This window comes from Vicia villosa, linkage group LG6, assembly GCF_029867415.1.
Source record: "Vicia villosa cultivar HV-30 ecotype Madison, WI linkage group LG6, Vvil1.0, whole genome shotgun sequence".
Classification (NCBI taxonomy): Eukaryota; Viridiplantae; Streptophyta; class Magnoliopsida; order Fabales; family Fabaceae; genus Vicia; species Vicia villosa.
Window position 1 is genome coordinate 140425544 of NC_081185.1, and position 11870 is coordinate 140437413.

Here is an 11870-nt window from a genome sequence, read left to right on the forward strand (position 1 = left end):
TTAATTTAGAAGATTTATAAATTTAATGGTTAATTTAAAAAGAATTTAATTTAAATGGATGAGTGTAAAATAATTTTACACAATAAATTAATTATATATGTAAGATGTTAAAAGAAATTTGACCTTTTTTTTTTCTTTATGCACTATGGTTCTTAAGGAAATGGAGTTTAGTAATCCATAGTTCGTGTCGAAAGATTATGACACTGGCTAATAGTTAAATGACCTTCTTCTTTAGCAGGAGTTCGTTTACTACTCAAACTCAATTATTTGATTAATTTGACTTTTATTTTAATTATATATATATATATATATATATATATATATATATATAAAATAATGTAAATGGAATATGATGATGAATTAACCGTATAAATCTTATTTAACAATAAAAGAATTATTTAAATAAGTTTTATAATACTAATATGTTACATATAAATATGTGGATCAATCAAAATTATACGGCTCTCAAGAAAGGCATAATTATCCAATATGCTCACCGAAAGTTAATCGCTTAACTTATATAAACGATCAATTAACTTGTAAATTTCAGCTACAAATTCAGACTCTATAAGCTAAATTATCAATTATTAATTAATATTTTTTTTTTGCCAACTGAAGTTCATCTCTTAAAACAAGCCATTAGCTAGGCAGGTACCGACATACAATACTTTAGACGCGGAATTGAATACAAATAATGTTTGGAAATTTTATCGCTTATGATGGAAGATAGTCACTAAAATTTAAACCGAAAGAAACTTCTATACATGTTACTGATCTTAGGCAAAATGATGTAAATGCGCAGTACCACATGTATCTAAGAAGAACTATAACAGATGTCACATATCTAGGGCAGCTAAGAAATTAATTGAGCCATATCAAATATCATATTATATGTTGCACATTTTTGGTGCAACCAAGACACAGAATCCCAAATAAAAGGATCATGCGTTTGTAAACATCAAAATCTCAACCAACATGTACAACACGGTTTCCTCTTACTGTCGCTTTGTTCTTTGCCATTAACCAATTGATTAACTTATTAGTTCTCACGATATTTTTATCACCTCGATTATTTTTTTAAGACCATAAAAAATACTAACAACTTTATAAATATTTTTTAATAAAGATAATATACAGCACAACTGTAGGCAATACAATTAAAGACAATGTTAAATTGGCAAATACGTTTTCTTCGTAAGCATATTTTATATTTTAAAAACGTTTATAACATTTATCGAACTATATAATACAACAATCATATGCAAGTTCCCCTTAATACAAGCTATTATACCGAATATGGCAAATTAGATTTGTCTTCTTTTAAGTTTCCCACAATACAAGCTATTATACTAAATATGGCCAATTAGATTTGTCTTAGTTTCCCACAATACAAGCTATTATAATATATTTAGAGAGCATGTCTGTTTTAGTTTTAATATATTTTTTTAAATGATTTTTACAAGAAATTAATTTTTAAAATATTAAAAAAATTTAATGCATTTTTAATAAATTAAAATACTAATTTTCACACCAAGTAGCATAAATATACAAAAAATTAAAACATGGTCAAAATTACAATTTTTTCAAAAATATATATTTTAAAAATGATTTTTGTGAATACTATTTCCATTAATGTTAAATTTAAGTGGTTTTTTAAAATTTTATTATTAAATAAAAATTATAGTAAAAACTGAAATACTTTAAATGACATTTTTTTAAACTTTATTTCCCATAATTAAAGTCATAGAAGTAGAGTAATTGCTGGTTATTTACAATTGAAACTGAGATATATCGAAGTGTAAGTCACCATCTTGCATATTTGAACCATGTCTTTCCTACTATAGCTATTGGAGGCTAAGCTACGTATTCTATACGAGGTTTATAAAAAGACAAACAAGTTAAAGGTTGTCATTCTTTTAATGTTTGTGGCAAAATTTGATATAATTGAGGTTTAGCTAGTCTGCACGGTTGATCATAATAGAGTATGAATGGATTTTGTATACAAGTTTTCAATCGGCAAGGATACATATTAGCAGGAGCGGAGCTACAGCCCACGAGTCCGGACACGCGCTCGGGCTCAATCCCTCATTTTCGTTGTATATTTTCTATCTAGTAGTTGATTTTTAGACAACATCAAAGATAAAATTAATAATTTTTAGGCAAAATCAAAAGCAAAATTAATAAAAACAGGTTGTAAAATTAGTAAAAACATTGTATAAATTTTCTGTCCGGACTCCCTAAAATTTAGAAAATTTCTTTGGCCACCTCCCTATGGGGGTCACCCCCAGCGAAAATTCCAAAATACCCCTGCTTCGGAAGTTCATTTCCGAAAGCGTCTTTTTTTGAAAAAATTGACTTATTTCGGAAGTTCATTTCCGAAAACATTATTTCGGAAGTGAACTTCCGAAATACTGCGATTTCTGCAGATTTATCAAAACACTCCCCCTCCCCCAATCATTTACCCTAAATCAAAACAAAAAGTGGCAAAGGCGAAAATTTGTGCAAACAGAATTCCAAAGCTGCATCAAGGCTCCAATCACACTGCTAAACAACATTCAAAAGCCCTCAATCCTAACACTTTGTAAGTTTTGAAATTTTTAGATCTAGTTTTGTGATGCATGTTATTTAGGGTTTTAATTGCATAAATGATATATGGTTAGGTTGTTAGTAGTATTTAGGTTGTTTAGAAGCATTTTGATTTGGTTTGAAGTTTGGTTTAGGGGTCTGTCATGGAAGTTGCAGAAAACTCCATCGCAGGGGTGTTTCGGAAGTTCATTTCCGAAAACACCTCCATCCTAGTTTTCGGAAATGAACTTCCGAAATGTATCAGAAGTTCAAATTTTTTTGTTTTTTATTTTGTCTATGCATATTAATCGTTTTCAATTGTTTACAGGAACATGTCAGGCAACCAACCAGCACGCAGGACTGCGTCTTCTAAAGAGGGCGCTAAGGGAAGAAAGGGTTCTTCAAAGAAGGAGGTGAAAGAGGTGAAGGAGGTGAAGGAGGTGAAGGAGGTGAAGGAGAAGAAGAAGCTTTTGACTGGTTCTGCTTCTCGTCCCCTGGGGGTCCATGGCTCGGACGTGCAGGCTCAGCCTTCAGGCGTGATCAACGCTGATGGTTCTGATACTGAGTGGGATGAGGATTGGTATAATTATCTTCATTCGGAGGAGTTCGCTCGTCGGGAAGAATAACGTGTTTTTATTTTGTTTGATGTGTATTTTGTAACCCTCGTCGGGCAGAATAACATGTTTTTGTTTTGTTTGACGTGTTTTGTTTTGTTTTGTTCTGATTTCGGATTGTATCGCACAGTGTTTTTGTATTTGATTTATCATGTTAGTTTTTGGAAGTGGTAACCGGGGTCGGAACATATGACGGAGGAGGTGGATGTTCGGAGAAAGAAGAACCGGAGGTACGTCCACCGCGAGACAAAGGAGCCAATCAATGTAAGCTATAGTTTATCATTATCATCTGGGGACGTCATTTCTAAAAAATCAAGATTAAAAATAATAAGATTTTTTTCCCAATTTTTTGTAATGACGTCCCCTGATGATAATGATAAACTATAGCTTACATTGATTGACTCCTTTGTCTCGCGGTGGACGTACCTCAGGTTCTTCTTCCTCCGGACATCCACCTCCTCCGTCATATGTTCCGGCCCCGGTTACACCTCCTCCGTCATTTGTTACTTACAGTAGTACGTATTTTTATTAAAAGAATAAAAAAACCTTTTGAAATTTGGAAGCCTTTTTTTCTCCCCACCACTCTCTCATCCCCACCTACCCGTGTTCAACAATTTGTAACTTTAATTTTATGTAATATTATCGTTGTAATCTTCACCCGATTAAATAAAGCGAATTGTTGTTGTTTTTCATTTTATTCTGTCCAGACATATTTTCGGAGGTTCATTTCTGAATTCTCCAAGGGGGGTGCGTTCAAAGATGAACTTCCGAAACACCACATTTTCTGAAAAGTAACTTTATTTCGGAGATGCATCTCCGAAATCAATATTTTATATTAAAAAAACACGTTTTCGGAGATACATTTCCGAAAACACCTTTTTTAAGAAAAAAGTACAGTTTCGGAAATGAACTTCCGAAACAAGGGGTATTGTGGTAAATTCACCAGGGGTGGGCAAGAAGGTTAGGAGGTGGGTGAAGAAATTTTCAAAATTTATGACTCCGCCACTGCATATTAGTTTGGCTAACTTATATCTACACAACTAACTTATTATGGAAATGACTATAATTTTTATAAACTCATTTATGCTTTGTATTTTTTCTTTTGTGAGACTTAATGTTAAAGTGTGATTCATATTAGTAGTAAGAGTTGTCGAGTTAGTTAAGTTATTTGTTAATGTAAGTAATTAATTAATTGAGTTGGTTATTATTTGAATTACAATTTTATTGTAGTTCTTCTCTATAAAATTGACATGTGGCATATGTAATCAATGAGTTTTTTCTAATAGTTATGTTATTTTCGACACCAGTAGTGATTGTTTCGAAGTTCAATCTATGTAATTGTATAAGTAATCATTTTGGTTAGGGATCCAAAATCTAAAAATGGAAACTTTTCAATTTAATTTCTTTTAATTCATGTTTCTTCAAACATTATAATAAAAACTCAACTTTTTTTCTTCTTCCTCTTCAATCGAAGTTATGTCTCCATTGTCTCTCTAAGTCTCGCTTTCTCTTCTTTCATATCTCATTTCCAAATTTTGTTACTCTTTTTACCCGCGACATGTAAGATAACCATGACACTAACAACTAGTTCTTACCATTTTCCATCCACGTGTTTCTAGAGAGAGAAGGTTCCAAACCTCTTTCTAAAAACTTATCGTGCCTTTCCCTTTAACCTTTCTAGGGTTTGGAGGCGTCCAATTTTCTTCTATCCCTAGTTCTTTCTGGATCCTTTTCCCCATTTCGTTTTGTCTTTCAATCGATTTGGTTTTCCTCTCCTTGGTGAGAGCTTTTCCTTCTTTTCGGTCTGAGTCTGCTATCTGTGTGTGGTGGGTGTTTGGTTTGGGCTGCGATGGATAAATAGAGAGACATTCAACTGTCTAAGGAAGAAGAAAAAGGTATAACAGCGGAGGCATAGGAGGTTTACGGAGGTGAAATCTTTCAACGTACGATTGGAGCATGGAAATTAAAGAACCCATTAGAGACTCAAGAACTGAGTAAGAACCTATTCTTATTCTGATTCACCACTAAGAGGGACATGGAAGGAGTTCTGCGTAATGGGTCGTGGAGTTTCGACCGAAACCTTTTGGTGTTAGCTCGGGTGTCTGGTGAAGAACAACCATCCGATCTAAATATGCACTTTGGTGTTTTCTAGGTGAGGATCTATGAACTTCCCCTCATATTGAGGTCTGAGGCGATGGCGAAGAAGCTTGGAGGTATTTTGGGGGTTTATGAAGAAATGGATTAGAGGGAAGCACATAGGAATGGAAGATTCCTAAGAATCAAAGTGACGGTGGATATAAAAAAACCTCTGAAAAGGGAAACAATGGTGCGCTTCAAAGAGAAAAACCTGCGTGTTCACTTCAAATACGAGAGACTCCCAACTTTTTGCTTTATTTGTGGCAGAGTAGGGCACCAAATGAAATATTATGAAACAACGGGAGATCTAAGTGAGGAGGGTTTTGAAAAGTTAGAGGAACAAGAGTTATCTTATGGAACATGGTTGAGAGCGTCCCCGCTACCTAGGGTCACAGAAGAACAAGTTAAGAAGGAGCTAATTCAAGCTCCTGTAGCAAAAGCCTGCTCATTACTTCTTCTAGCCAGAGTCAGTGTGAAGATAGGGGTAAAAGAAAGGAGGTGGAGGAGGGTGTTGTGGAGCAGCAGAAGGCCAAGGAGAATGTCGCTCAAAATGATGTACCTCCTAATGAAAGTGCATCGAAGGTTGTAAAAAATGTGCTGGAAATTGAAGCAGTCGCAAAATCCTTTGGGGCTGTTGATATTTCAAATATAGGAGGAGGTAAGACAGGGAACCAAAAGAGCAATGAAGTCAAGAAAAGGAAGTGGACTAGAAATAAAACTATTAGGAAAGCTTCAGGATCTCAAGTAGAGAAGATTAAGATGGAGAAAGGGAAGCGGTGGAAAATGAACCAGAGGTGGTGTTGGTAAACCAATTCGAGCCTTGCTGAGGCTCATCCACAATGAAAATCCCGTGGTGTTATTTATTATGGAGTCTAGACTTAAGCAAGTGGAGGCCAGACTATTAAAAGAAGGTGTGGTTTCGATTGTTGTTTCAGTGTTGACTGTAGGGGTACTGGAAGGGGTAGAGATGGTGGTCTTATCCTTCTGTGGAATGAGAACACTGAGCTATCGATATCCTCATATTCTCTCAACCATATTGGAGGTTCTATTGAGGACGAGTGTGATAGTCAGAAATGATTTTTTAGGGGCATTTACGGTTTTCTGGTGGAGCAGGAGAAGTGTCTTACGTGGGACCTGGTTCAGGAATTGGTTAGTAGGGGTGGGGAGAGAATGCTTTATTTCGGGGATCTGAATGTTATAGTCTTTGATCATGAGAAGTCAGGAGGCGTGTGTAGATCCCGTAGTCAACTAGATAGGAGGCGTCAAGCTCTTGATCTTTGCGGGCTGACTGACTTGGGTTTTGAAGGGTATAAATTTACGTGGACGAATGGGAGACAGGGGACTGTGAACATTCAAGCCAGATTAGATAAAGCTCTTGCGTCAGGAAGTTTTATTAGTAGATTCACACCTATTCTGGTTAGTCACCTTCCCAGGTATGGTTCGGATCATGCTGCCATTAGGATCGTGTTGGATGCGAATCTCTCAAATTTTACTAGGAGAAGGAAATATATCTTCATATTTGAGGAGGTTTGGAGCAGGGATCCTAGATGTGAGAAGTTTGTGGCCCAACTTTGGAATCATCATGGAAATAATGGTTGCAACAAGATAGCGGCGATGAAGGAATTGAGCTCTCTGTTTAATGAATATAAAATTGGTTCGATAAATTCTAAGCTGAAGGATTTGGAAAGAAATTTGGAGAGCTCCGGTTAATCCGAGGATCCGAAATTTCGTGTGGAGGGTGACGAAGAATATTCTTCCTACTAAGGACAATCTGTTGAGGAGAGGGATGCAGTTAGAAGGGCCGTGCTCTCTCTGCAACTCATGTCTAGAGTTTACGCGGCATCTGTTTCTCCACTACGACTTTGCAAGACAAGTTTTTTTCGCCTCTGTTTTGAGCTACAAATTACCGATCTCTTTGTGTTTTCTGGATTGGCTATTGCAGGTTCTGTTAAGTGGTGCAATCTGACTGCCTTAATGTTGTTAACTGTATCAATTTTATGGAGGATTTTGCTGCCTTGAAACTAATAGCTGCTGATTGTAGGAGTTTGTTAAAATCTTTTGTGTTAGCTTCTGTTATGTTTATCAGTAGGTCTTGTAATGTTGCAGCCCATAATCTTGTACGGCTTGGTCATGTTTATGGTTCTAAGACTTGGATGGGGGATATCCCCTCTGTTGAATCTGTAGTTTTAAGGCAGCTGCTTTCTTCTGTTTAATTGAAAGCATTTTCGTATAAAAAAAAACTCATTCTTCATCATCTTTTAAATTTTTTAATATTTTTCAAATCCCAATTTATCTCAACTTTGATCTTTTTATATATATATATATATATATATATATATTATTATTATTATTTTTGGATATTTAACATCTTACATGTATTAATCCGTATGAAAACTTGCAATTCCTATGAACTACAATCCGCACAATATGTTGATAAAAATGGGCAAAAACATGTATCTTTTTAACACCTATAATTTGTATTAAATTGTGATTTAGATCCAAGTCCGCCCAAACCCATGTTCATAAATGTGGAGAAAAAAATTATTAGTTATTATTTTTAACTATTAGATTGAGAAGAATGAATGGTTAAAATGTAGAATAAATAATAATAATTTACGTTAAGAAGAACCCTCATATATTGCAAATTTATAAATTTATTAATCCAACTCCTAATTTTTTATTTAACTAGTGAATCTTAATAAAGAATGATGTAGGGGTATAAGTATTTAGATGAATGTGACAATGTTTACTGGTATCATTATTAAAGATTAATCTGGTTGAGGATTGTTTTGACATAGAAATAGTAAAGAAGTAGTGGCCAAATTGATGAGAATGTAGTGGCCAATTTGCAATCCATTTCTCTTGAGTAAGCCCAAAGGAAGTCTAGGTCTAGGTCTGACACCTCTTACTCCCGCAGTTTTCAAATTCTTCGTCAACCCAACGGATACTATTTCCCCTTTCCATTACGCGTGCTCAAAAGCCATATTCACCTTACGCAATTACCACGAAAACCCAAGGCTAAAACCGTCCACCTAAATTACGACGGTTATCTCCAAAAACTCAGCAATAATAGTTTCCAAATGTAACCTTTCAAAAACAAATCATCTTCTATACATAGCATATTCCTCCATCATCCATATCATGTTACAATAATCCATCACATTGACTGTGACCCACCCACCTTCACTCTATTGACTCTTCACCTATTCTTCTTCTATATATACCTTCTTTCCTTCCCTTGCTTCACACTTATTTTTCATTTCCTCTCTTCAATTCCAAAACTAACTCTTCAACAACATACACCAACAATGGGTCAGAAAGATGAGATCGAAAAGAAAAACGAAGTCGTTTTGAAACTCGATTTACATTGTGAAGGATGCGTCAAGAAGATCAAACGCGCTCTTCTCCGTTTCGACGGTACCGATTCAATAATCCAATACTAAATTCATGTTTTCGGAGGTTTTTTCTTTTTCTTTTTGATGATCTGATTGAAAATTGCAGGTGTGGAAGACGTTAAACCTGATACAGCCGGTAACAAACTGACGGTTATCGGAAAAGTGGATCCTATTAAGGTTCGTGATAAACTGGCGGAGAAAATTAAGAAGAACGTCGAGCTTGTTTTTTCTCCGCCTAAAAAAGACGCCGTCGTTGATAAACCGCCGCCGGCGAAGATCAAACACGATGATGAGGAGGAGAAGAAGAAGAAACCGGACGAGAAAAAGGCTGATGAAAAACCGCCCAAACAGGTTAGAATTTCGTTGCCGTTTTCAATACGTTACACAGTGACGAAACGGAAACGAATTTCACCACGATTGATTCATAATTGACTTTGTTTTTCTTCTTTTTTGAAGTTGATTAGATTAATTTAGCGGTGACTTGTTCCAACACGTTTTTTAAGACTTGAAATTTTGCTTGAATCGCTTAACTAACCGTTTTAATTTTTTATTTGATTTTTTTTCAGTCGGTTGAAAACACGGTCGTTTTGAAGATTAGATTACACTGTGACGCATGTATTCAAAAAATTGAAAAGATTATCCTCAAAATCAAAGGTTAGATAGCTAGCCATTACCTATTTTGACCTACATTTTTTAGTTTACTAATATCTTAATCTTAACTTTAATTAATCAATCAAATAATAACTCACACGAATCCACTAGTATATAAAAAAAGACACTAATAAATAAATAATTAAGTAATTATTGTATTCTTGATCATGAATCTTTGTTTCAGAGGTGCCGGTGTTAGAGTTAGATTAATTAAATAAAATTGTGATTGCAGGAGTTGAATCAGTGAACATTGATGGAGGAAAAGAGTTGGTGACAATAAAAGGAACTACAGACGCTAAGGAAATTGTACCATATCTGAGGGAGAAGCTGAAACGCGATGTGGAAGTGATTCAACCAAAGAAAGAAGAGGATAACAAGAAGAATAAAGAGAAAAAAGAAGAAGGTGGTGGTGGTGAGAAGAAAGAGGGTGGAAAAGCAAAGGTGGAGGTAAATAAAATGGAGCATTACGGTTACGGGCAGCAACCTCCTATGTATTGGTACGACGGATTCGAACCGGGTCAGAGTAGTAGTAATAGGGTGGAGGTTCAGCCAGGGTATTCGAATCAACAGGGGCAGAATTATAATTATGCGAATCAACAGGGGCAGAATTATAATTATGCGAATCAACAGGGGTATAATTACAATTACATGAACATGAACCAGAATCATCATCAACAAGGGTATGATTATAGTTATGGGAATCAAGGGTATATGGTAGAGCCTCAACAACCTCCATTCTATATGCATCCAAATCATCCCCCTCCACAAATGTTTAGCGATGAAAACCCAAATGCTTGTTCTATGATGTGAGTATTTTTCTTTTTGTTTATGCACATGCAAGTTGTAAATAACATAAACTAGTTTTGTAGTAGTTTATTCTTATTTTAATTAGTTTTTAGGATAATGTTTTTATATATTTTTTATTAGAAAAATATATAGTTGAAACTGTGCTATTGGCGCATGGTTAGTGACGTAGAGGGGGGAGGTACGGCCTGCTGGATGGGAGGTTCCGGTTTTGGATTATTAGGAAAAAGACAAAAAATGGGTAGCTGTTATTTTGTTTGTTTGCTTCTGGTTTATAACGTAGTATTATAAAAATTATAAAAATCATGAATATATAAATCATTTTTGGAGCAACATTTGGATCATACGCTGTTTCTAATAAAACTTTGAACTAATTAGTAATTAGTCATCTATTTTATTCCGAAAATATTATACTCCTTAACTCAAATTTTTTTATCAACCGCCATGACCTGAATGATGTGCATAATTATATAATTATATTTATAAAAGATATATTCCATTAATGTGATGATAACTTCATTTGTGCCGGTTCTACAAAAACACTGCTATGCCTCCTTAAAATTGTACTTGTATTCATTTTTCATAATTTTGTTAAATTGGTACTAACTGTTTGATTTTTAAGAAGTTTTTTATGTACTAATCCACCGTGGTAGAAGTTAGAACATGCCCTTCAACAGTGGCAATAACGTTAAAAAAAAGGAAGATGCTTCTTTTGTATCTATAGATAAAGCGCGTCTTTGGTTTTACGTTACAAACATTGACTTTGGTAGAGTTTATTTTGTAACTAGACGTACACCCGTGCGATGCACGAATATGTTTTATTTAAATATTAATGATACTATTATAATTACAATTTAAAAAATTAAACGTACACAAATTTGTTTAATTTAGAGAATAATAATAATAATTATTATTATTATTATTTAAAAAATAATTTTAAAATTAAACTTACAATCATAAGATAGGTTCTATTTAAATATCAATGACAATTTTTATAAATTTGAGAGAGCATTAGATTTTTTAATTCAATTCGTAACATCATTTAGAACAGAGTAGAAAAAAAATAGTTAATCTACATTACAAATACAAACAATTATGTACAAAATATGAAAAACATTATTGAATCAAATATGAATTACAATATAATTAATTATCATATATCAACAACATAAATAAATAAATAAAATTAAAAAAGTGAAAACAAATAAAAAAATCATTTAATCCAGTTCTTAGATGAAAAAAATTAAATGAATACAAAGGTAGGAAATAAAAAATAAAGAATGTAATTGAGAAATATCTTGGTATGCAATTTTCTCATGCATGGCACGGTGACACCTACAAAAACAAAGGCAAAGAATTAAAAAAAGGTAAAATATAAAAAATTAATTGAAATATGTCTAATCATTATTTTAATATGTGAAGAAGAAATTGAGAAATATTGTCATATGCAATTCCCTTATCCATGGCATGGTGGCACCTACAAAGACAAAGGCAATGGATTAAGGAAAAATATAATACAAAGGCAGACAAAGACAACAAATTAAGAAAAAATATAATAGAAAGATAAAGGCAAAGTATACGAAATTAATTGATACATATCTAATCTTTGTTTCAATATGTGAAGAAAAAATAGAGACTAATGATGAAAATCAAGAAGCTGAAGAAGCCTAACAATTTTGATGTTAAAAAATAAATGAACTGTCTT

General features: G+C 33.8%; 1 protein-coding gene across 1 annotated transcript; it reads left to right on the forward strand.

Moving 5' to 3' along the window:
* Window positions 1-8320: 8320 nt before the first annotated feature.
* On the forward strand, window positions 8321-10509 carry LOC131610240 (heavy metal-associated isoprenylated plant protein 6-like). The gene is made up of 4 exons (XM_058882132.1): window positions 8321-8732; window positions 8817-9061; window positions 9277-9364; window positions 9594-10509. Exons 1-4 carry the CDS (start codon window positions 8624-8626, stop codon window positions 10169-10171), a joined length of 1020 nt encoding a protein of 339 aa, XP_058738115.1. The 5' UTR covers window positions 8321-8623; the 3' UTR covers window positions 10172-10509.
* Window positions 10510-11870: the final 1361 nt, after the last annotated feature.